The sequence below is a fragment of the Protopterus annectens genome, chromosome 9.part0 (assembly GCF_019279795.1).
Source record: "Protopterus annectens isolate FY-2018-M chromosome 9.part0, PAN1.0, whole genome shotgun sequence".
Taxonomy (NCBI): domain Eukaryota; kingdom Metazoa; phylum Chordata; order Ceratodontiformes; family Protopteridae; genus Protopterus; species Protopterus annectens.
Genome location: NC_056743.1, coordinates 1,177,351,504 through 1,177,378,193, shown reverse-complemented (window position 1 = coordinate 1,177,378,193; position 26,690 = coordinate 1,177,351,504). Strand labels below are relative to the sequence as shown.

The following is a 26,690-nucleotide window of genomic DNA, read 5'->3' as shown; positions in this document are numbered from 1 at the left end:
GAGGAGTGCAGACCTGCTCTCCTTTCATGGATAATTCATTATCAATGCTGAAATGAGTGAGAAGATCTTCACAGAAGACAGACCTGCAGGAGAGTGCTGAGAATTACTTTTTCCAAAGGTTCCCTCTGCAGGCAGGACAACAGTTTTATACTATGAATGCCTTAATAAATGACAGAGAACCCCCCCCCCCCAACCAGTGTGTATTTATGTTATTTTATCTTTTCAATTCCTTAATATTATTTGAATTTATTCAATACTTCAGTTATGTGCTGTGACCTATGCCCTGGTTATATCAAGTCTGTCCATTTGGATCAATCTACAACTTATTTTGCATTTAAAAAAAAATAATAAATGTCAAGAAAAAAAATCAGTTAAGCAGGCAGAAGGCACTTCAGGAAAACTAACGAAGACACAACTGCAATTTATGTTTATCATTTTACTATTTTATTCAAATGCTGGTTAAACATAAAATACCTGTGTGGCAAATATCACGAGAGTATGTGATTTCCCAAAGACAGAGAACTGCATCAATTGAACTGAGTTAACAATAACTTGATCAGCAGTGATTTGTGAGTATGTGTACCCATTTATGTCCAGAAATGTTCACTCTCATCACTGTTAATCTACCTCCTCATAGGCCTGCTCCAGAAATATAAGCATATTCTTCATGTCTTTGCTTTTCTGGATTTCAATCAGGTCTTGCAGAACAGCACAGCTGTTAGGAATCTTGAGTAACTTCTCCTGAAAAATGACAAGCGAGAAAAGAACGGTCATACTCTTACTACAAAAGGGAACACATTCTTGTTATAAAAGCAAAATTTTCTACTTCTAAATGACACCACGGTAAAGTTTCAAGCCTTCTCAAACCCGAGGAACACTGCTGCCTACACAGAGTAATCTCAAGAACCCTCTACAATCATGTAAATAGCTGTTTAAAGGCTACAGTATGAAATAAATTCACAACAAACTCAAAAAGCAAGCCACCATGGTGGAAACCACAGCATCCATAGATATCAAAAGGAAGAAAATACTGGACAAAAATTAGAAGTGCAATGCCCGGCAAGGTTAAAAACTCTCTCATCAAACTAAACAAACAACTCATGAGACCATACAAAGCCACACTTGAGATAAAAATAGTCTCCCAGGCTAAGGAAAACTGCAAGGCATTCTTCAGTTATGCCCGAAACTTCAAAAGCAATACATAATGTGCACAACTAATTGTAAATGGAGCCATCTATACTGAGCCTGAGAACATAGCTCCAATTTTATCCCACTATCGCCTCCAAACACCTCACTAGAAATACCCCCAACCACAGCTCCCACAACTATCACCAGGGAAGAGGTCATCAATTCACTTCCCAGTGCAAAAACACAGCAATGTTGGGACCTGATAATATCCCAGCATGCCTCCTTAACAGCATGAAAAAAGAAGTTATGTACTTACCATAACGTTCCATCTTGCCTACATTCTTGCTGGATGGGTTCGGAGCCGACTCGGCCGATACTAAAGCTCGAGAGCTTTTACTGGCTCGAGACTATACCCTATCCCACTGGTGCCTCATGGCAATTCCCCAGATCTTGTTTGCAAGAAAGTAACTACATACATAATAGTAATAATACTATCAACAACTATGTACATACAAACAACGGTACTTTGATATAATGTCTATGCCATGTGGACAGACAACTACAACAAGGTCAGACAGCATAATGGATAGTCCACCAGGTCCTCCAGGAAACAGGAAGGGGAAAGGAGGGTGGGAAGCAAGAATGTAGGCGAGATGGACTACAAACATGGAACGTTTACATAACTTCTTTTTGTTATGTAGTCCTATCTCACGGGGATTCTTGCTGGATGGGACAGCATTCCTAGCACCTTTATCCCGGGTGGCTTAAGCAGAGAGACTCTTCAGCACAGTGGACCCAAAGGATGACCTGTCCCGGGAGGCCAAATCCAATTTGTAATGAGTGACAAAGGTATGAGATGTCTTGCCCAAGTAGCTGCTGCACAAATGGCATCAACTGGGAGTTTTGATTTAAAGGCATATGAAATAGATACTGCCCTAGTTGAATGGCCTTTTACTTTAGCAGGTAGTTGTTTCCTAACATTTTTGTAAGTAAATGAGATGCAGTCCAAAAGCCATTTAGACAGGGTGACCTTGGAGACAGGCAAGCATTTGTTTTTTCTGAAAAGGTAACAAACAACTGATCCAATTTTTGAAAATCTTTAGTCCTGTGCAGATAAAATCAGAGAATTCTGTGGACATCTAGTCTGTATTCTGATTTTTTGCTGTAATTTGTGAAGAATACTGGTAATTCAATAGTTGTGTTTCGATTATGTTCTGAACATACCTTAGGGAGAAAGGAAGGATTAGTTTTTAGGGAGACCATCCTTGTGGAAAATAATACAAGGTCGAATGGTCAGGGCTTGCAATTCTGAAACCCTCCTAGCAGATGCTATAGCAACTAAGAACAATGTCTTCCAAGACAACAATTTCAAGTCAGATGAAGAAGACGGTTCAAAAGGTGGAGAAATCAATGAGGTTAGAACCACGTTCAAGTCCCAGCACTCCGGAGGCTCCTTGACTGGAGGTCTGAGGAGGAGGACTCCTTTCAAAAAGGTATTGCATAAAGAGTGGGATATAATTGGAATGCCCATATTCCCAAAATGATAATTAGAGATGGCAGCTAACTGAACTCTAATGGTAGATGCAAGAAAGGACAAGATAGATTCTATGGGAACTGAGTAGGAATCTATGCCTTGTTTAGCTACCCAAATGGAAAACCTTTTCCATTTGCTGCAATATAATTTCCTGGCAGAAGGTTTATGTGAAGAAATGAGGATGGGTTTAATGGTAGGAGAAAGGGAAAAACATCTGGCTATTCTTGGAACTGGAGCAGCCATGCTGTCAATTTCAGGGTTTGGATGGTAGGATGGAACTGTCCCAATTGATGAATCAGAAGGTCTGGAGATGGTTCCAGAATCCATGGTTCCTCCAAGAGATAGGACCACAAGAAGGGGAACCAGATTTGATGAGGCCAATAAGGAGCAATGAGCATCAGGGTATTCCAACAGTTTTGCTTTCTGAATCACTTTTGGTATGAGGGGAAAGGGTCAAAAAACATAAAAATGTCCCGGAGGCCAACTGTGGACCAGAGCATCCCTGGGTGACATTCCCAGATGGGGAATGAGGGCAAAGTAGTTGCTGCATTTGGTGCTCATGTATGTGGCAAATAGGTCACAGCAAGGTTGGTCCCATTTGCTGAAAATCTCTTCCGTAACTTCTGTTTTCAGGGACCACTCGTGAAGCATCAGAATTGCTCGACTCAGTTTGTCTGCTATCACACTAAACTTCCCCGGGATGTGCGTTGCGACCGGAAAGTGTTGAGTGTCCATCACCCATTTCCATACTCTTTGTGCCTATTGACAAAATGGGTAAGACTTGGTTCCCCCTTGCTTGTTTATGTACCACACTACAGACATATCTGATTGAATCGCAATTGTCCCAGTGGGAAGAGAACTGTGAAATGCTTGCAACGCATATAGCACTGCTCTCATCTCCAGGACATTTATGTGCAACTGGTTCTCGCAATCCTGCCAGATACCTTGGACCATCATTCCCGGATAATGCCCCCCCCCCACACCCTATCTGGGAAGTGTCCATGGTCAAGACTGCATTTCGTTGAGGGGGAACATGGGGACAACCTAGATAAAGCTGATCTGTATGTAACCACGTTACATCCTTCTTGCAGAAGTTTGTGATGAGTATTTGGTGGGACAAGGGTAGATCCTGCACTGACCAGTGGGCAAATAGTAGCCACTGAAGTACTCATGTGCAGATGGGCTAAGGGAACTAAGAGAATGGTGGATGCCATGGTCCGTAGGACTTGAACTATCCTGGCCTGTACTTTGTCCTTTTTCAACAAGAATCTGAATTGGTTGTGCAACGATTCTGTCCTTTAAGGTGTCAGCGTTGCTGTCATGATGGTTGAGTCTCTGTCTGAGCCTAAGAAAACAATGCGCTGCGATGGAGATGAGGCAGATTTTTTTAGATTTATTCTAATCCCTAATCTGGCGCACAAGGATAGTCTCTCGTCCCTGGCTTGGATTAGTTGGTGCTTGGTGGTAGCAGTGAGGAGCCAGTCATCTAGGTGCGGAAACACCTGGAATCCTTGACGTCTCAGGTGAGCCATTACCACTGCCATACATTTGAACAATCTGGGGGCTGTAGTGAGACCAAAGGGCAGTGTTCCAAACTGAAAATGACTGGCTCCCAGTCGAAAGCATAGATGTCTTCTAGAGCACCTGTCCATTTTGATGTGGTAGTACGCAACCTGAAGATCTATGGAGCACATCCAATTGTCTTTTCCGATAAATGGAAAAATTGACTACAGAGTGATCATATGGAACTTCAATTCTTTTACTGACTTGTTTAGTTTGCTGACATCTAGAATTGATCTCCAGTCCCCAGTCTTTTTTGGAACTAAAAAGAATCCTAAGTTCCGGATCCCATTTGCTGTGTGGGGGCTTCTTGGATGACTCTTTTTTGAAGCAACGAGATAACCTCTGATGTTGCACAGTAACTGAATGGGTGGCACATTTGGTAAAGACCAATTTACAGGGGGATCGGAAACAAAGGGAATGAGGTAACCTCTGGAAATTATATTCTGTACCCATCGATCTTGGGAAATTTGTAGCCAGGCGTTTGGGTACAGTGAGAGACTACCTCAGATTGCCTCCAGAGACAGTCGGGCAACTCCTCAGAGGGGATGGAAGGGATGAGCAGAGAAAGCATCTTTATCCCCCTGATGCTGCGGACCCCCCTCTGCCACGAGTGTGGCATCTTCCATTACATCTTCCCCGTCTGCCTCTAGGGGAGGGTTGACCTTGTGCCTGAGGGAAACCTTTTTGGGATTTCTGGAACCACATCTTCCCTCCTGCATGACCCTTGGGATAAGGTCTAGAAGGGAAGGGAGAAACTGACTCTGACAGCAGATAAGGTTTCCCCTTCCTGCTCGCACCTGGTCAAAGTCTCTTTTACCTGAGGTCCAAAGAAAGTTGAACCATCAAAGGGGACGTTGGTAAAGGAAGACAAAGGATTCCGTAAAGTTGCATAGACACATCCAGGAATGTCTCCTAAGAAAGATCCCTGCTGCGGCTGCCCTGCTCGCTCAGTCAGCTGCATATGAACTCGGCCTCATGGAGGAGTTAGCAATAGAGGTAAGGGTGCAGAGTTGCGCAGATACCTTTGTCCATGGATCCCAAAGCTACTGAACCTTGAAGGGTATCTCCCAACTCCTTTAGGAGATCCCTTTGAAGTCTAGTAAAATGGGACAGGTAATTCAGCGATCGTAAATTAAATGCCACTGAAGAAAAAGTACACTTTCCATACCTATCCATCGTCCCAGACTCTATTAGGAGGATGGATATTTGAGGATGTCTCTGCTCCTTCTTCGTGGCTGCTGCTACCACCATAGCATCCACAGGAACTCCAATAGAAAGGATTTGTCTTTCAGAGCAGTTATAAATTTGTTTGGCCTCCTCGTGACAGGCTCTACTGTCTGGGAAGGTCCAATCTTTCTGGGATATAACCCCGAAAAGTTGGTCATATGGCGGTGTCACCCAGGAGGTGGAAGGTCAGGAACCAAAGGCCTCAAGGTACATTGATTCGTCCTCAGTAGGGTTAGAGGTCTTCCAATCACCCCTCTGTCTAAGGATTTCAAGGATGTCCGCAAAAGAGAAATCCTCAGAGGGGGATCTTGGGGACCCTTCTGACTCGTCCAAATCAGTATCCGAAGTGACAGACTCAGGCGAGTCAATGTGCTTCCTCTTACAAAGTCTCTTCCAAGGGAACTCTCCAGTGAGATAATCTGGGGAGGTCTTGGAAGAGGGGACAACTCCAATGGGGGCTCCTTGAGTCTCTGGTTCCCTACACCTAGGGGGAGGCAGGGGAGAAGAGGTTGCTACCGGCTGCTGGAGGGACATCGGGTCCAAGGGCAGGGCTTTGGCACTAGACAGAGCTTTCTCTATTACTTCAAAAGCCATACCACCCCACTCCGAAGAAGACCTCTGCTCTGAGGAAATGGAAGGTCAACTCTGAGCAGAAGGGACAGGTTCCAAAGCAGATGTGAGAGCAGAGCTCACTCGAGCTGACGCACCAAGAGGGAGGGTCAGTGCCGAAGAAAAACCGGGGTGACTATCCCTCTCGGAGTTGACCTGAGATAGTCTGCTCCCAGACCCCTTGGCTCCAGACTGAGCTGATGAGGACACAGTTATCGGTTCCGAGGAAGCAGGAAGAATTCTCGGAACCAAAAACTAAAGAACCCAAAGTATTAAACTCTGAGAACAAAGCAGTCGGAGGAGGAGCAGTAGCCTGAAGATAGGATGTCTCCGAAGCCTTTGGGTCCAGAGGCGCTAAAAGTTTAGCCAGCACCCGATCACAGAGCAGCCTCTTCACCACCTGCTCAACATCCTCATCACAGTGTGTCCTGGAGGAACAGGTGGAGATGAAAGGAGATCTCCTCCTTTCCAAAATAGGAGATCTCAAGGTTGGTGAAATTGGATTCAAAACAGGTGAGTGCCTTGACATAGAAGGCTGCCTCGGCACAGAGACAGAAGCAGCAGCATCAGAGCCAGAACTCTTCAACTCCGTCACTTTTGATTTCTTTGATGGTTCCGAAGCTGGAACGGATTGAGACTTTCTTTTGTAAGATTTGGGAACTGTCTGGCCAAGTTCCAACTAGTCATAAGGTCCCTGTCTATCAGTTTTCTTTTTCTTTCATTAAGAACCCTAGTGATGAAAGCATGACAGAAAGCACAGGGTTCTTGTAAATGAGCCTTTCCGAGACAGTACATACAACTAGTGTGATTATCAGTCAATTACTTTTTTTAAAACCAGAAGGGCAGTGTTTTTTATGTTCTCTTTCTTTCGGCATATTTCCAATAATAAGAAATAACAGTACAACAACAAAGCAAAATACAACTATGTAAAGGAAGAGAGAGAAATATTTTTTTTTTCAGAAGAAGAACTAGCACTCAGGGAGGAAAGGCCCTCTAATTTAAACAGGCGAATACGGCCCTCTAACTAAAACGAGCCGTAAAACACTGAAGAAAAGGGGACAGGGGAGCAAGCACTCACTACAATCACACAGATAATAGGTAAAACTATCTGAATAGAAACGGTGAAGAAAAATAGGCAAAAATATGTAAACTTATCGAAAAAATGTTCTACTTGGCCAACGAGCCACTAAGTAGACAACCTCAAAGCTTTTGCAGCAAACGAGATCTGGGGAATTGCTGTAAGGCACCATGGGATAGGGGATAGCCTCGAGGCAGTAAAAGCTCTCGCAGCTTTAGTATCGTCTGAGTCGGAGCAGAGAATTGGCTCCAAACCCATCCAGCAAGAACTACAGCGAGACAGGACTACATAACATCATGACTTTTCAGTGCCTCAAGAAGTACTATGAAGTCACAGCCTCCAAACAGGCTTTGTGCCAAGCGAATGCAGGACTGCAACTGTTATCTCATTACAAAAGGGAGAGCAATTCACAGACCCAGGAAACTATAGAACCATAAGCCTGACTAATCTCTATGCAAGGCCATGGAAAGAATCATGAACCTGCTAAATAACAGCTTTGGAAGACTTTAGATGGTGGATGCAACTCAGTTTGGTTTTGTCAAGAATAACTTTGCAGATTTCTTTGAGAAGGTCACAAAAGCAATGGATCTGGCCAAAATGGTGCATACTACGTACCTCGACTTGCTAAAACATTTGACAATTCCCCACTTGAGCATTTTAGACAAGCTCACTGAATTAGGTATAAACCTGTACGTCTTTCAGCAAGATAGTCAACTGACTCACAGACAGGACTAAAGAAGGTAGGATAGGGGAGTCTAGATCCACAAAAAGGCCATTCAGAAGTAGAGTCACTCAAGGCCCGTTTCTGTGGCTGGTTCTGTTTGGCATTTACTTTTCTGAAGTCAAGACTAATGTTAAAGGCTTCTGGCTGACCAAATCTGCAGAGGATTGCAATAAAGTAAAGTACATGAATCCCTTCCAGACACAAATATCCTCCAAGAGGGCCTGATACAGACTAGTAACTGATGCTGGAGTTAGTGTCTTAAACTCAAGGCTAAGAAAGTACAGTTTTTGTACACTTACCATAAATGTAGATGTTCACTGTTGCAGTCATCACACTTATCTGCCTGCAGGTTAGCCCTCAGTCGGCCCGAATACCAGAGTCTTAGTACTTCTGTGTCGGATGCTGTAGCTTCTTCCATGACGTCAGGTCGTCAGGGGTATAAAACAGGCAGCCGACGCCATTGCATCAGGTTTTTCTTGCCACAAATATCGGGAGCCCGAAAATAGGGAGCTGGTATATGGTAGGGAACACCACCAGTAAAAAGTAAATACCAATGCCATTAGGAATGGCCATAGAGAGAAGAGGTAGAAAGATAAAGAAAAACCAGGGGGCTGGAGGGAGGGAAACCAGGACTGCAACAGTGAATACACTCTAACCTCTACATTTATGGTAAGTGTACACAACTGTACTATGTACTTCATGTTTCACTGTTACAGTCATCGCACTTGGGTTGATTCCCAAAGCTGAGGAAGGGTGGAGGCAGTTAAGAAAGGTTAGGGCTGGCTAGTAGGCCTTGCAAGACTGCTGTAGCAAATCCAGCCCTGGATTTAGAAAAGGTAGGTAAAGTGGTAATGCTTGGTGAAGGTGTGTACAGAACTCCAAGTTGCAGCTTCCAGAATGTCCCTGGTAGGGACTCCCCTGAGGAATGCTGTAGAGCTGGAAATAGCCCTAGTGGAATGTGGTCTGATCCACTGTGGGAGAGGTTTTCCATGGTGCTTGTAGAAGAAATGGATGCAGTGTGCTATCCATTTGGAAATGGTTTGTTTTGAAATGGCCTTACCCTCTGCCCCTGTAGCAAAGCTGACTAACAGCTGGTCAGATTTTCTGAAAGGCTTAGTCCTGTCAAGGTAGAACCTGAGCTGTCTGTGCACTTCCAAGGAGTGCATGATCCTTTCCCCTTTATTCTGAGGATTAGGGAAGAAGGTTGGCAAATGGATAAATTGGTTTAGACCCACATTGGACACCACCTTAGGCATAAAGGAAGGGTTGGTCCTGGACGGGCACCCTGTCAACATGGAGGATAATGAAGGGTTCCACAGCCATCAGTGCCTGCAACTCAAACACTCTTCTTGCTGATGTTATGGCTAAAAGCAAGGCTGTTTTCCAACAGAGGAATTTTAACTCTGCTGAGGCAGCAGGTTCAAAAGGGCTTTTCCAATACATAGTTAAGGTCTCAGGCAGGGGTGGGTGCTCTCCTAGGGGGCCTTAAGCTGTTAGCCCCTCTCAGGAACTGTTTGGTGAGAGGGTGAGAAAATAGAGGTGGCTCGGTATTATAACGAGCTGAGATGGCAGAGGCATGAATCTTAATATGGAGGAGAAGGATAGGCCTCTGTGGAGTAGCTCTGCTTGGCAGTCCAGGATTACAGGTAAGGAGGGCACTGCTGGGTCCTTCCCTTGAGACTGATTCCAAGAACAGTAACTTTTCCACTTTTCAGCATAGGATTTCCTAGTACTAGGCCTTCTATCTTCAAGAATAACATCCAGCACTTGTTTGCTGAGGGTTGCTGGTGGGGTATTCATGGGATAAGCCAGGCTGCAAGGTTTAGGGTTTGCAAATGTGGATGCAAAATCTGCCCCTCCTGCTGAGACAGCAGTGTAGGAGTCTGGTGAAGGTGCTATGGTGGCACTATTGTCAGGCTGCGTAAGAGTGGGTACCAGTGCTGGTGTGGCCAGTCTGGGACAATAAGAATTGCCCTTGGCCTGTCCTGTTTTATCTTGAGAAGTACTCTTGAGAGATGGGGCAGAGCGGGGAAGGCATAAATTCAGAGGTTGTCCCATTGAAAGGATGGGGAATTCATCTTCCAGGCCCTGCTGTGAGGATTCCTGGTGCAGTATTTGCTCAACTGGTGGTTTTCAGGGAAGGCAAAGAGGTCCACCTCCAGTGTCCCCCTCCTCTGGATCAGAAGGTTAAAGGTGTTGGGCTCCAATTTCCACTTGTGTGGGTCTAGGAGATTTCTGCTCAAGTCGTCCGCCAGTGGATTTTGTTTGCCTGGCAGGAACTGAGCTTGTAGACGCACTTGTTTGCTCAAGGCTGTGTTCCACAGAGCCATGGCTAACCTGCAGAGTGGTTAAGAATGGGTTCTCCCCCTGCTTGTTTATGTACCACATAACTATGGTGTTTTCTGTTTTTATAAGCAGCTGTCCTGGAAGGATTAGGTATTTGAAGGCTGTCAGAGCATTCTGTACAGCTAGCATCTCTTTTTGATTGATGTGCAGGCAAATTTGGCCTGGGCTTCAGTGTCCCTGAATGCATTTGCCTGCCATGTGAGCCCCCAATGCATAATCTGATGCATCTGTTGTCAGGGTTTGGACAGCGAGGGGTTGAGTGAAAGGCAGTCCCCTAGTTGTGGTTGTATGCTTTCTGCCCACCAAAGGAACTTTGCCCTTAGACAAGGTATGATAGGACTGACTGTTTCGAGGTCCTGAGAATGTTGACACCAAAGACTTTTTAAGTACCACTGAAGTTTCCTCATATGCAGTCTTGCATATGGAATTAGCAGTATACATGAGGCCATAAACCCTAGGGCTTGCAGTATTTTTCTTGCAGAAAGCCGGGTTCTGGTGGCCATTTGTTTGAAGTAGTTTGTCAGATATTTGTCAGATATACCTGTTTTTCTGAAGTGAGAAATGCCATCTGGGAAGTTGTGTCCAACTTTGCTCCCAAGAATACAATCTTCTGACTGGGTACCAGTAGTGATTTTGTTTTGTTGATGGTGTACCCCAATGAAGTGAGAAGGCTTTTTACAAATGCCAGGTGCTGAAGTAGCAAGCCCTGACTGCCCGCCTGAATCAGGCAGTCATCCAAGTATGGGAAAATTTGGATATTTCTCTGCTGGCAGTATGCAATGTCTGGAGTCAGGCACTTTGTTGAATACTCTGGGCGCAGTAGATAAGCCAAAGGGAAGTGCAGAGAACTGATGGTGCACAGAGCCTGCACTGAAATGTAGATATTTCCTGCAAGACTCCCTTATGGGGATGTGCAGATAAGCTTCTTTTAGGTCTAAAGTGACTAATCGGGCATCCTTGGCTAGTATAGAAAGAAGCTGTTGCAGGGTAACCATCTTGAATTTTGGGATCACCAGAAAGGTGTTGAGAATAGAAAGATCCAGGATTGGGCGCCAAGAGCCCTCTTTTCTGAGCACCAGGAAACGTCTGGAGTAGAAACCCTGACCCCTTTGTTCTACTAGTACAGGTTGAATAGCTCTGACATTAAGCAGGGAAAATACTTGCTTTTGAGCCCCTGCCCAATGGTTTGGAGGAAGGTCTGGAAACCCTCTTGGGGTTGGCAGTGAATGGAAGTAGAATTTGTATCCCTGGGATACAATGTTTAGGGCCCATCGGTCCTGAGTAATGGACATCCAGTTTTTTGCATGAAGGGCAAGTTTTCCTCCTAGGGGTACAAATAATTGGGCAGGGCTGGGAAGGATAATTGAAAAGTCATTGCGAACTTTTTCAATAAGAGGGTGGCTTATCACTTCCTGTTTTTGGGGTGGGGGGCACTCCATTGTTTAGATCTCTGCATACCCTGAGACTGTAGTCTGGGTGGCCTGTTTCCCTTGGGTCTGGGAAGGCCTGGAAGGGACTGGAAGGGACCAGTTTTTTAAAGGCCAATGCCTACTGAATCAAGGTGGTTGCACTTGTAAGAATTCTTTGACAGTTTGCATAGATTTAGCTTTTTATTCTATCTTTTTAAGAACTTCTTCTGCTTTGGTGCAGAACAAACAGTCCTTATTTAATGGAGCGTCTAGTAATGTGGATTTGACATGATCTGGCAGGGTTTGTTCTTCCAGCAAGCATGTCTTCTCAGTACAGATCCAGTGACTGCAGCCCTGCAAGATGCTTCTAGGGCATCAAAGCCACACTGCAAATTATGCTTACTGACTTGGTTTGCAGAATGCATTAGCTCTTGTAAATCTTTATTTTCTGCACAAACTGGCAATAATACAATGTTTTGTTTAATTAGTTCCATAATACTTTGTTGGTACATCAACATGTGAAACTGGCAATTCAATGCCCTGATGGCAAGAGTTGCAGAGGTGTATATCTTCTTACCCCATCTGTCTAAAGCTCTGGAATCCCTGTCCGAAGGGGTAGGATTTTTGGCTGTAGAAGCCTTAATACCTTTAGGTCCCTGGGAAATGGTCTCTGGATCCACAGTAGGATTCTTGAAGAGAAATTTGTGGGAATTAGGTACTCTGTAGTACCTTGTTAGGTTTCCTAGCGGCCGGGGGTAATGTATCTGAAATAAGACTGGATTCCATAAAAACATCATGTACAGCATTCAGGACAGGGTGTACAGCTAGAGGCCTGTGCTGAGGCAACTCTAAAAATTTTCTGAGTCTCTTTTTGGACTGAGGGTAGTCTTGGCGTTCTCAGTGAAAATGCTCTCTTAAAGTATGCAAGGTTTCACCAAAAGAAAAATCCTCTGGAGGAGAGGCAGAGGGAATGGATTTCTCTGCATCTGAGTCCTCAACCAGGCTGATAATGGCAAGTCCAGATAATCAGAAGGGTCAGAGTCATCGGACTCCTGGACTGTAGAATCAGAAGGAAACTCAATTCTTTGTCTCTTAGGAAGGGAAGGCTGGCTTCACCTACTAAGTGTAATAAGGTCTTCAGCCATTTAAGCATTTATTTTTGTGGCATGGGAGCTTGAGCATGCGCTTTGGTCGTCAGTTTTCTAGGCGTAGTGCATATTCTGGGCCTAAGAAACTCAATCGTTTTGGCTAAAAAATGAAGTAGTCTGTTTGATTCGAACATCGGTAGGACAGAATACACCCTCAGAAGCCAGTGCCTGCACAGCAGCACCAGACCCATTCAAGGTAGAGACATCCATAGATTCCATAGTCGAAGAAGCATCTTGCGGCATACCAGACCTCCAAATGGGTCTCAGTGGAGGCCTGCGAATCCACAGTAGCGGGCATCAGGGGCTGCGAAGGCGCCTCACTGAGTACCGGTGGACTGGCAACTAGATTTATGGAAGCATCATCTGCAGTTTTGGACCTATGCGGTCTGTCTCGGTCTTTACCTTTATGTTTTTTCGGAAGATCAGTAGTTGGATGGTTTATCGAAGCCATTTTGGAATACGGAGAACGACAGCGAAAAAATTTAGCGATAAAGATAGCCTGACAATGAATTGTGCGGGCATTAAACAAGGCACAAAAATGACAGCGAGGGACATTGTGGTCTGGGCTTAAACAGGTGACGCAGTAAGAATGAAAATCTCTGAGGTATTTGCTTTCCACAGGCAAGACAATTGTTATTTTTTTTCTGACATCAGTTAGAGCAAGAAAAAAAGATCCCCAGTGGGGTACTTAGCTTTAGAAGGCTTCAGGATTATAACTTGAAAACGAAAAATTTCAGGTAGCAGCTGACCGGCACTTGCGAACTGCTTTTGCTTCGGGCTCCTCCTCGGCAAGAAAGACTAAGGTAATGGCATTGGCTACCTGTTTTATACCCCTGACAATCTGACGTCATGGAAGAAGCGACAGCATCCGAAGCAGAAATACTAAGACTCTGGTATTTGGGCTGACTGAGGGCTACCTGCAGGAAGATAACCCAGGTGTGATGACTGCAACAGTGAAACACGAAGAACATCTGCATAACAGTGGCCTACTGTAAGTGTGTCACCCCTACAAATCACTACATCAATAATATAAGCCACTAAGAGTAGACCCAGCCCAGAAGTCAGTAATTTGGGAACACATCTAGACAGAAACTTGGCTTTTGAATATCATGCGTCTACAGTATTAAGAAAATCATTCCATGCTGCATAAGTTATAAACAAGGATATGGTATTCCAGGTCCAAAGAGGTCCTTGTCCTGTTGTACGTTGCTCTCGTAAGATCAATCATTGAAAACAATAAACCCTTAGGCATGTATCTGAGCTGGCATACGCAACAACTGGAGCAACCACAAAAGACCCCCAAAAAACTACATTGTAAAGAAAAAGTACAGTTGTGTACACTTACGATAAATGTAGATGTTAGAGTGTATTCACTGTTGCAGTCATCACATTTGGGTTATCTGCCTGCAGGTAGCCCTCAGCCGGTCTGAATACAAGTGTCTTGGATTGCTGCGTCGGATGCTGTCTCTTCTTCCATGACGTCAGGTTGTCAGGGGTATAAAACATGCAGCCGACGCCATTACATCAGTTTTTTCTTGCCCCAGATGTCAGAGGTGCCCCCACAATGAGAAGCAATTATATGTTATGGTATCCCTCCAACAAAAATCAAATATACCAGAAAGCTTAAATACACCACACAAAAAGGAATGTTAGAGCCAAGGGAAGTCAGGGAGCTGGAGGGACGGTAACCAGGACTGCAACAGTGAATACACTCAAACATCTACATTTATGGTAAGTGTACACAAATGTACTATGTTCTTCGTGTTTCACTGTTGCAGTCACCACATTTGGGTTGATTCCCAAAGCTAAGGAAGGGAGGAGGAAGTTAGAGCACTAGGGCCAGCTATTAAGCCCTGCAAGACTACAGTGGCAAAACCAGCTCTGGATTTAGAGAAAATAAGCATGTGGTAATGCTTGGTGAAGGTATGTACAGAGCTCCAGGTAGCAGCTTCTAGGATGTCCCTGGTGGGGACGCCTCTGAGAAAGGCTGTAGAGGTAGATGCAGCCCTGGTGGAATGTGAACTTATCCCCTGTGGGGTAAGTTTTCCATGGAGCTTATAGCAGAAATGAATGTAATGGGCTATCCACTTAGAAATGGGTTGCTTTGAAATGGCCTTCCCCTCTGCCCTTGCAGCAAAACCAACAGCCAGCTGTTCAGATTTTCTGAGAGGCTTAATCCTGTCCAAATAAAATCTAAGTTGTCTGTGCACCTCCAAAAAAGTGCAGTATTCATTCTCCTTTGTTTTGTGGATTTGGGAAAAAGGTAGGCAAATGAATGGACTGATTAAGGGCCACACTAGACACCACCAAGGACTGGTCCTGAGGAAAACCCTGTCTGCATTGAAGATGATGAAGAGCTCCACTGCCATGAGGGCCTGTAATTCAAACACTCTTCTTGCTGAACTGATGGCTAGAAGAAAGGCTGTTTTCCAAGAAAGGAATTTCAACTTTGCAGTTGCAGCTGGCTGAAATGGAGGGAGAGGGAGCTTTTGCAATACAAAGTTAAGGTCCCACGCTGGAGTAGGGGCTCTCCTGGGGGGGGGGGGGGGTCTTAAATTTTTGGCCCCTCTGAGGAATTGCTTTAGTAGGGGGTGAGAGAAGAGGGGTGGTTCAGAATTATGTCTAAAATGGCAGAGGCATGAATTTTAATAGACGAAAAGGCTAGGCCCTTGTGGAGCATTTCTGTTAAGTACTGAAGAATATGAGGTAAGATGGGCACTGTTGTGCTCATTCCCTGAATCTGGCTCCAGGAACAGTATCTTTTCCACTTTACATCATAGGATTTTCTAGTACTAGGCCTCCTTAATGCCATGTAGCACCTGCTTACTGAGGAACGCTTTTGGAGAGCTCAAGGAATTAGCCAGGCTGCAAGGTTCAGAGTTTAAAGCCGAGGGTGCAGAATCTGGCCCGCCTGCTGGGACAGCAGGGAAGGCGTCTGAGGGAGGTGCCATGGTTCCAGCAGTGTCATACTGCGCAAGAGGGGGTACCAGTGCTGGCATGGCCAGTCCGGTACAATCCGTATAGTCCTTGGTTTGTACTGTTTGATCTTTAGCAAAACCTTTGAGAGGAGAGGCAGAGGGGGAAAGGCATAACCTGAGAGGCTTTCCAAGGTAAAGGACAGGGCATCCACTTTCCAAGCTGGACTGTGGGAAGTCCTTGTGCAGAATTTGCACAATTGGTAGTTTTGAGGGGAGGCAACAGGTCTATCGCTGGGGTCCCTCAAGAGGTTGAATATTTTTGGTTCCAGTTTCCATTCGTGTGGGTCCATGAGATTTCTGCTTAGGTCGTCTGCCACTGAATTTAGCTTGCCTGGCAGGAATTGCGCTTGTAGCTGCACTTGGTACCTCAAGGATGTTTTCCACAGCGCCATGGCTAGTCTGCAGAGAGGGTACGAGAGTGGGTTCCCCCCTGCTTGTTTATGTACCACATAACTATGGTGTTGTCTGTCTTTACCAATAACTGTCCTGGAAGAATTTGGTCCTTGAAGGCTGTCAGGGAATTCTGTGCAGCTAACATTTCTTTTTGGTTGATATGCAGGTGCATCTGTCTCTGGTTCCATTTGCCCTGAATGCACTGCCCTGCCAAGTGAGCCCCCCATGCATAGTCTGATGTGTCTGTTAGGGTTTGGGTGGCAGGGGGAAGAGTGAAAGGGAGCCCTTTGTTGTGGTAGCAGGCCTCTGCGCACCAAAGGAACTCTGTCTTTATACAAGGAATGATAGGAATCACTGATTCCAGGTCCTGAGAATGTTGACACCATAGGCTTTTTTAGACACCATTGCAGTTTCCTCATATGCAGTCTTGCATATGGAATTAGTAGAATGCAAGAGGCCATGAACCCCAGGGCTTGCAGAATTTTCCTTGCAGATAGCTGGGTCTTTGTGGCCAGTTGTTTGAAGTAGGTTGTTAAATAAACTTATTTCTCTGGAGTGAGGAAAGTCATCTGGGAAGTCGTGTTCAAGCTTGCTCCCAGGAATACAATTTGTTGGTGGGGTACTAGGTGAGATTTCTTTTAATTTATGGTGTACCCCAGTGAGTTTAGAAGTTTCTTTACGAATGCCAGATGCTTTAATAGCAATTCCTGGCTTTCTGCATGAATCAGACAATCGTCCAAGTATGGGTATATTTGAATATTTCTCTGCCTGCAAAATGCAATGGCTGGAGACAGACACTTTGTGAATACCCTGGGTGCAGTAGATGAGCCAAAGGGAAGTGCAGAGAACTGAAAGTGCATGGAGCCTGCCCTGAAGCGTAGGTATTTCCTCCAAGATTCCCTTACTGAAATGTGCAGGTAAGCTTCCTTTAAGTCTAAGGTTGCCAACCAGGCATCTTTGCCTATCATAGGAAGCAACTAAAGTATTAGCATCTCGAATGTGGGATTACCAAAAAAAGTGTTTAGAATAGAGAGGTCCAGGATAGGACACCAGGAGCTGTCTTTTCTGGGTACCAGGAAAAGTCTTGAATAAAAACCTTGTCCCCTTTCTCCTGCTGGAATAGGTTGAATAGCCCTGATTCTTAGAAGACAGAGAACCTGCTGTTGAGCCTCTGCCCACTGATTTGGGGATTGGTCTGGCCAACTGTTTGGGGTTGGTAGGGCGTGGAAGTGGAATCTTTATCCTTAGGAAACTATATTCAAAACCCATTTGTCCTGGGTAATGAGTTCCCAGTTTCTTCCATGCAGGGCGAGCTTTTCTCCTAAGGGAGCAGGTAGTTGAGCAGGGCTTGGAAGGGTTAAGGAAAAATCATTTTGCCATTTTTCCATGGGGGGGGGGGGGGAGTCTTACTACTCCCTGCTTTGGAAGTGGGAGCCCCCCACTGCTTAGGCCTGTGCGTAGCCTGAGACTGCAACCTAGGTGGGTCTGCTGTTCCTGGGTTTGGACTGCGAAAGCCTCGAAGAGGCTGGAAAGGACCAATTCTTTGAAGACCAATGCCTACTAAATATGGGAGGCTGTACTTGCAGGAAATCTTTAACAGTTTGCATAGATTTGGCTTTTTCTTCCATCTTTTTGAGGACGACTTCTGCTTTGTTGCCAAACAGGCAGTCTTGGTTTACGGGAGCTTCTAGTAACTTAACTTTAACATGATCTCGCAAGTTTTGCTCCTTAAGCCATGCATGCCTTCCAAGCACAGACCCAGTGACAGCAGTCCTGCAAGATGCTTCTAAAGAGTCAAAACCACATTGCAAAGTATGTTTACCAACTTGTTCCGCAGAATGCACTACATCCTGTAATTCTTTGTGTTCAGCACAGTCAGGAATCAACATCATTTTCTGTTTAAGCAGCCCCATAATATGTTGCTGATACGTTAACATATGAAACTGGCAATTTAAAGCCCTAATGGCCAAAGCAGCAGAAGTATATACCTTCTTACCCCATCTGACCAAGGCTCTAGAACCTCTATCAGAAGGGGTAGGGTTTTTGGCAGCAGTAGCCTTAATGCTCTTTGGTCCTTGGGAAATGGTCTCTGGATCCGCAGTAGGATTCTTGAAGAGGAACTTGTGAGAGTCAGGTACTCGTCAGGTTTCCTGGGAGCTGGAGGTAAAGTGTCTGGGGAAATGCTAGATTCCAAGAAAGCATCATCTACAATGTCCAGAACAGGATGGATAGCTAAAGGCCTATGTTGAGGAAGGAGTAGGAATTTCCTAAGCCTCTTTTTGGAGTCAGAGTAATCCTGGCTTTCCCAGCGGGAATGCTCCTTAAGTGTGTGCAAGGTTTTACCAAAAGAGAAATCTTCTGGAGGGGAAGCCTCTGCATCACAATACTCATAGGTAGAAAGGGGCAAATCCCGGTAATCAGAAGAAACAGAAATATCAGATTCATGATCAGAAGAATCAGAAGGAAAATCAGTTCTAGGTCTCTTAGAGGGGGAAGGCTGGCTTCCCCTAATTAAGGTAATAAGGTCTTCAGCCATTCTAAGCATTTGTTTTTTAGGCATATGGGCCTGAGCATGTGGTTTGGATGTCGATTTTCTAGGCGTGGGTCAAGTTTTAGCCTGGATGAAGAAGATGGCGTCTGTTTAAAATGCAAGTCTACAGGCCTGAATAGACCCTCAGAAGCCGGTTTCTGCACAGCGGCTCCGGACCCATCCAAGGTAGAGAAATCCACAGGTTCCATAGTCGAAGAAGCATCTCGCAGCATACCGGACTCCAAATGGGTCTCAGAAGAGGCCTGCGAATCTGAAATAGTGGTTATCAGGGGCTGCGAAAGCACCTCACTGAGTACCGGCGGACTGGCGACTAGCTTAACGGAAGCATCATCGGCAGTTTTGGATCTATGAGGTCTGTGTCTGTCTTTATCCTTAAGTTTTTTCGGAATATCGGTAGTCGGATGGCTTACCGAAGCCATTTCTGGATAGTTAAACTGAGTACCAAAATAATTTGCTGCAAATATAGACTGATGACAAATAGTTCGGGGGTTGAACAAGGCACAAAACCAACAGCGAGGGACGTCGTAGTCTGGGCCTAGGCAAGGAATGCAGTACGAATGAAAATCTTTATGAGGTATTTGCTTTCCACAGGTAATACAATTGTTAACTTTTATTGACATCGGTTAAAAGCAAGAAAAAGGATCCCCAATGGGGTACTTAGCTTTTTTGAAGACTTCGGTTCTGAAACTCGAAAACAAAAATTTCAGGAGTCTGCCAACCGGCACTTGCGAACTGCTTCTGCTTCAGGCACCGCATGGCAAGAAAGACTGATGTAATGGTGCCAGCTGCATGTTTTATACCCCTGACGACCTGACGTCATGGAAGAAGAGACAGCATCCGACGCAGAAATACAAGACACTGGTATTCAGGCTGGCTGAGGGCTACCTGCAGGCAGATAACCCAAATGTGATGACTGCAACAGTGAAACACGAAGAACATTAAGTCCTACGCAGACTACCTCAAAAGTATTGCCATTATACTCGGTCTTCTAAAGGATGTTGAGAGGCAACCTATGCTTGGGCTACAAAGCATCCTCTAATCCAGCCTTAATGGACCTGTTGCAAATCCCCAAACAAACTACCTGATCCAGAGACCTAAACCTAGCCTGCAACAAAAGCAAGGCATGCTTTAGGGACAGATATGTGTCACAGAAGCTGCCTCTTCTCTGGAAGGAGCTTCCCATCATGTGAAGCAAACTTTTGCCCTGTTCTTGCTCAAGTGAAACTTGGATCCGTGCATGACAAATTGCACATTTTCTGCCATCTATTCTTCTATTAGAGAAAAAAGCTTGTAAATGCTTGACAACTCATGCCCAAATGGATATACCTCCAACATAACTTATGGGACCAATACCTTTCTAATATTTCTAGGAGGCATGGCTAGGCTTACAGAGGCCCTTTAGGATCATTATCCTAGAATGATACTGTGATCCTGTATTATGCATTAACATACACTGGAGCAAAATTATTTAGCTATCTACCCAAGTTTTTTTTTTTTTGCCCCTTTTCTGTGCAGGGTAACCTTCTGTTTGTGCTGGAAGCCATAGTTCTTTCATATTAGGGGTAATTCTATTTATAACTCTTCTGAATTATTTCCTTCTTAAAAAAAAAATAAAAAATACAGCATGAAAAAAAATAGGGTACAGAAATGTAATGGCCTGTGAGAGATTTTACAGCAAATGTTCACACAAACTTGGAAGAGTACATTTATCAAAACAGAAGATGCTTGAATAAAAATATCACTATTGAAGGAATTCATATTATGACTGGGATAAAGCACTATGTGAAAGTCAGTCTCCTTGCCTCAGCATCCCTAGGGACATGTGGCTAACAATCTCACTCTATAGCTGTTAGAAGGAGCTCAGGTTTTAATCAGATTGTAATGCCCTAAAATGTAAAAGCCGCCACTTTGAGAGAGAGAGACACGCACACACACACACACACACACACACACACACACACACTGAAGCCTAAAACTGTTACTCCTTTCAAGTAGGTGTGCTAGGGGGCTTTGTTATCCCCTAATTTAACAATGAGATCACTCTGCTTCATAGTAGACATAATAATATAGGCTAGCCCATATTTACAGTTCTGCTATTATGAGGATCACAATTATTGTTCTCAGGATTCATTTTCCTTGATGATTTCACCCCATGCCTACTAACTATCAAGGCTCCCCAAATGAACTTGAGCCACTCATTACTCCTTATGAAGCTTCCCAAGCAAGAGGACAAGAGACGTTCAGCAAGACCATTAATCAAGGCAGCCCTGGCAGTAATTTCCACCGCTGCTGTGTTCCTCCCCTCATTCCACTTGCTTATTTGTTAAGGGGGAGGACATCACTGTCCCACTGCTCAGGACAGTCTGGTTTACCTCCAATTAGAGCTCTATGGTAACTGCATCAACTTCCCAAATCTAGGAACTATGTGGTCTTCCTCCTCTCCACTAAACAACATGCAATATGCTAGAAGCATTCCTACAGCTCTAACTGCAGCCCATTCTGGTGGCTAAGACAAGCATCCTTGTCACAGACGGGTTTTTCTATGCCCTCCTCTTGCATGTGTTCATTATACCACACATACACCTACGAGGGCTACCGCCAACTGTTTGGAAGCACACAAACTCATGTTCCCCAGTCAACAGCCAGTGGAGTCCTACATGCTTCAGTTTGCATGAAAACAACTAGCAGTTTACTTCCACTCTTACCTACTCACCTCTATCAGTATCCAAGCTGCTACTAAAATTATGGTGGTCTAGGCTGTGGTTAGACACTTAACTATCAACAGCAGACATCTGGGTAAAGTCCTCAAATGTTTTGCCACCAGTGTAAGCTTTTAAGTACCAAGCCCTACTTCAGATGTACAAAATGGCATACACTGTTACCATATAATAAAAAAAACAAAGAAACTAGTGGTCTTAAAACTTCGCTGATGAGCTCAGTAACTTCTTCTTCTTTCGGATTTTCCCGGTTAGGGGTCGCCACAGCGGATCACCTGTCCGCTCACAATTTCCAAAAAATCATGAAACCCAGGTATTGCTCCAAAACAACAAAACTTTATTCGTCATAGGCAAGCAATCCTCAGTAACAAGCAATCAGAAACATTTTAACAATGTTAAACATATCAGCTTTTATATACTTAAAAGTAGGTGTGGAAAATTTAAGTACTGTTTAATTTTAAACCAGGCTATTCAAGGCGAACAGTATAAACAGGCCTGTAAAGGTTCCCACCCCCACAAACTACTACTGATTAGATCAAACTAAATCCTAGATAAGGAAAACACTACCTATCTATTTGCAACCCACATTCCAAAGTCAGGAATTAAGAAAAGCATAAAATACACACAAAAAGACTCAACTAAAATTGCTTTCATTTACCTAATGCAATAAAGCCTTCATCAGGTCTGTGACGAGAACTAAAATCAAGAAAAAACACAGCTATCCAACCATAAACATAATCTAACTACAACACTATAAATACAAAAATACATCTAATAATGTCACCTGTAAATACTCATCAATGTGTATTAGTGTGCATAAAAAAAAAATAAGTAATTAACAACTCAGAAAAAAAAGTCAGTGTTTTGCAGAAAACTGCCATGACAGTTTTCATGTTTACAGCTACAAAATGTTTATACAATGAAAACTAGTACAAAAAACATACAAAAATAGAGAAAACCACGGATGAAGAAAACTAGTAATGTATAAAACTGTGCAGGTGAGTGCATGAGTGCACACGAACATCCACCATTATGGTAAATGAGGGAATTATACCAATACTACATGGTAATAGTGGCATGAAAAAATAAAGATACATATAAACAATCAAAATACAAAACAGCAGCCATATCCTTTAGTCTGCTCTTGTTTTAGCCTGCCTAGGAAGTGTACAAAGAACTACTATTTAAAAAAAAAACTACAGTAAAAAATTATGTAAATAAGTGCTGTAAATATATATATCCAGTGAACAATAAATAATTCCAACCATATCTGAAAGGGCATACCAACACTGTGGAAAAGGCTTAACATGCAACAAAAGCACAAAATTGATGCAATTAACTATACACACAGATCATCAGAGCTATAACGTCTGCTGAATCAGAGGCAAGGAGGAAGAATGCCCCTGGGCTTCCGGATACTGGCCAAGGCTCTTGCCACCCCTATAGCGCCTTTTTAGGTGGTGTTCCAAAGATCAAATTACCACTGTAACAGCTACAAACAAATGCAATCTTAGGGTCATGCTGCTCAATGCTAGAAGTCTAAATCTCAAAATGCACTCGCACGAAGCACTCCTTAAAATGGAGAACATCGACATTTGTGCTGTAACAGAGACCTGGTTCAAAGCAGCAGAAAGCACCCCTGCTCTACCAGGCTATAACTCATTCCACACCCTTCGGCCCCAGAACTTGGACCGAAGCTCCAAAGGTGGTAGTGTTTCCATATTCATAAAGGATGTGTACACCTCCAGACTGGTAGCCCAACATAATGCATCAGAGATACTTCAGGTGCAACTATCATTGGTTAAGACAGAGATTCAGGTTGTAGCCTGCTATCGGTCCACAACCATGTCCCAAGACTCATACCCCACGTTCCTAAGCACCCTGGAGAATATTAGGGTCCAACCTAACACTCTAATACTGGGCGATTTCAACTACCCCTCCATTAACTGGGAAAACTACTCATGTGCCAATACACTTGCTCATTTCCTGGAATTCATTAATTCCAATGTCCTGGACCAGCTAGTTCTTACCCCCACTAGAGATAGCAACATCCTTGACCTGGTCATTACTAACATGGGAACCACTGCTCTACACCAATAGTCAATTCCTCCCTGGTTAGATCCAACCACAAACTAATCATCTTGGAAATCCACATCCCTTCCACTCGCAAAGGTAATCACCATGAAAAACTTCTCCAAAGCTAACTTTGGGCTCCTAAAAACAGAGGTGGCTAACTTCACGGCACCCATGCAAATGGAGAACAGTTGCATCACTGCCAAATCATACACCAATGCACTGTACAAACACGTACATAAATGCATGGATCTCACCATACCCAATAGAACCAAGACGCTCTCCTCTAAAAAGGAAGCCAATCTGGTGGTCCCCCCTGCCATAAACAAACTGTACAACAGAACGAGGAAACTGATGCAGAATAAGGTGAAGTCTCAAGACTGGAAAAAAGCCCCCATTAGCCTCAACAAAAAGTTGAGATCCCTCATCAAATCTTCTAAAGCTAGCTATGAACACAGAATTGCAGCAGATCGTAAAGACAACCACAAGGCCTTCTACAGTTATGTAAAGAATCTCCAGGGCAATACCCAGATTTGCTCTGAGCTACTGCACAATGGTACCTCCTATACCAAGCCAACAGATATTGCCAATATACTGGCCGACAGATTCAGTGCCAACTTTACCTTTCTCTCCCCCACCAAAGGGCTAATCACAATACCAGTAGATTGTCAGGCACCCAGTATTACTGCTGCACAGGTTAAAACAGCACTGTCCAAGGCCAATATCCTTGGCTGTGTTCTACATGAACTACAGAGTGAACTAGCGCCTCACCTGTGTGCCCTGTTCAATCACAGCCTCACCACAGGCTTTGTCCCTACCGAATGGCACACTGCTATGGTCATCCCTCTCCACAAAGGAGGAGTGACTACAGACCCTGGGAACTATTGCCCCATTAGCCTGACGAGTCTGATATGCAAAGCCATGGAACACATCATCATGGACCTAATAAACAAGGACAAAGGGAATCTCCAAACTCTGGATCCCACACAGTTTGGTTTTGTGAAGGGTAAATCATGCCTGCTCAACCTAGTCGACTTTTCTTTGAGTCAGTGTCACCAGAGATGTGGATTAAGTCAAGGTGGTTCATACAGCCTACCTTGATCTGGCCAAGGCCTTTGATATCATTCCCACTCAGGAATCGTACAAAAATTTACTAAGTTAGGCATCAACCCCTATATCACTACATGAGTTGCAAATTGGCTCTCAGACAGAAACCACAGTGTGAAAGTAGCTGACTCCAAGTCAGACTGACGACCAGTCACAAGTGGAGTCCCACAGGGTTTGGTCCTGGGTCCTCTCCTGTTTGGTATCTACTTCTCTGAAGTCCAGGCCAACCCGAAGGGACTCTGGCTGACAGAGATCGTAGACTATTTCAAGTTGGGAGCTATTATTAACTCCCCAAGTGATGTTAACATCCTACAGAAAGGCCTCACTGAAACCAACGACTGGTGTCAGAACCATGGTCTTAAGCTCAATGCCAAAAAATGTCACCATCCCCTTTGGGAAAAAAACAGTTCCCATAAATTACCACATCGATGGTAGTCCACTGAACACAGAAGGCGTTATAAGAGATCTGGGAGCACAGGCTGACAGCAACCTCTATTTTGACCACCACATTGCCATTGTGGTTAGAAAGTCCTATGTGGCACATCTCATTACTAAGTGTTTTGCATCCAGGAAGAAAGAAGTCATTGTCTCCCCTCTACTCTTCCCTCATTAAGCCAGTCATCGAGTACAATGCCCCATTTGGCATGTACCTCACTAGACACCTGCAACAACTGGAGAGGCCACAAAAGTACCTCACAAAGAGGATCCTAGGCCTTACACACTTGTCCTAAATGTCAAAAGAAAAACGAGTTGAATGGTAGGAGAAAGCTGAAATAAGCAAATACGAATAACGTAATGCTAAAGCAACTAAAAACTTTAATATGGTAAGCGCTTTCAGTGGTAAAAATATTCCACCTTCTTCAGACCCAGAACATACAACTGATGCTTATATAGCTTGTAGTTAATTATTATTAAAGTTTTTAGTTGCTTTAGCATTACGTTATTCGTATTTGCTTATTTCAGCTTTCTCCTACCATTCAACTCGTTTTTCTTTTGATTTTTAGTAGTTTTTTGGTTTTCTTGGTTACTTGTCCTAAATGGACAGACTCAAAATACTTCAACTGTTCTCTCTCTCTCATATCACCTACTTATAGGCAATCTCAGCTTGACTTATAAAGGCATGTCTGACCCAGCTCTGTTAGAAATGCTACATCTAAAGAAATCCCAATCCCTCCACACCACACCACACGCTCCAGAGACTTCAACCTCATTACCACAATCAACAGAACATGCTGGAGAGACAGGTTCATATCCCAGAGACTGCCCATAGTATGGAACAGACTTCCCATACATGTCAAACAGAGCACTTCACTGGCCCTTTTCCAGAGAAATCTTGACGAGTGGATTGGAAATAGAAAACTCACCCCGGGAATCACTCCAGTAGCTCTACTCGACCGAGGCACTGGGAGCCAAGGTCGAGTGGCACAATGCCAGGGTAATTCTATGGGCTAGGCTTGTAAAGGCTCCAGGGCCATTAGCCTAGTACACAGCTATGAACCTATGAATGTCCTATAGGAATGCTCCCCTATTCTAATTTTATTCCTATGGTAGTATATTTACAGAATTGTACCATGTTCAGTCAAATATTACTGCTTCAGGAATTCATAATATAAAAGAGTGCCAGGAGTATAATCACAGCTCCCAGAAATAGATGCAAGGACTACAGCATGCCCTTCCAAGGCAGATGAAGCAGAATAAATGTGCAGGTGATCAAAAAACACAGTCTCAAATATCTGGTAGATATAATCACTTATTATTTTTAGGTACACCTAAAAATTTAACTTTTTACTTCACGTTATTTCTCCCCAGGACAACCCCCCCCCAGCTCAAACAAGCAAAAGCCCTACTAACCAAACTTGATGAGAAAGACCTTGCACTGCTACTCGCCAACACCAACAAGCCCAAAATTGGTTGCACTATTTATTAACAAGCTTGTTTTTACATCATTAATCTTATACTCCCTCCCAGCTTACTTACTTCCAGCTGGAAAAGTGCAGTAATGACCCCACTTCACTTTGCTCGTGACTACCTTCCCATTTCTAATTCCTGCCCCCTACCACAGTTACTGAAAAACATATTTACATTCAAGAACAATGATCTGTTAT

The 26,690-nt window shown here is 44.1% G+C and overlaps 1 protein-coding gene across 4 annotated transcripts in view; it reads right to left on the bottom strand.

The window, feature by feature from the left end:
* Positions 1–421: 421 nt before the first annotated feature.
* Positions 422–26,690, bottom strand: part of CENPQ (centromere protein Q) — a 1,051,590-nt gene continuing 1,025,321 nt past the window's right edge. For all 4 annotated transcript variants that reach the window (XM_044084066.1, XM_044084063.1, XM_044084064.1 and 1 more), the window contains one exon: positions 422–741. In XM_044084066.1, the coding sequence (XP_043940001.1) occupies positions 619–741 (123 nt within the window). In that variant the 3' untranslated portion in view covers positions 422–618. The remainder of the gene's footprint in view (positions 742–26,690) is intronic.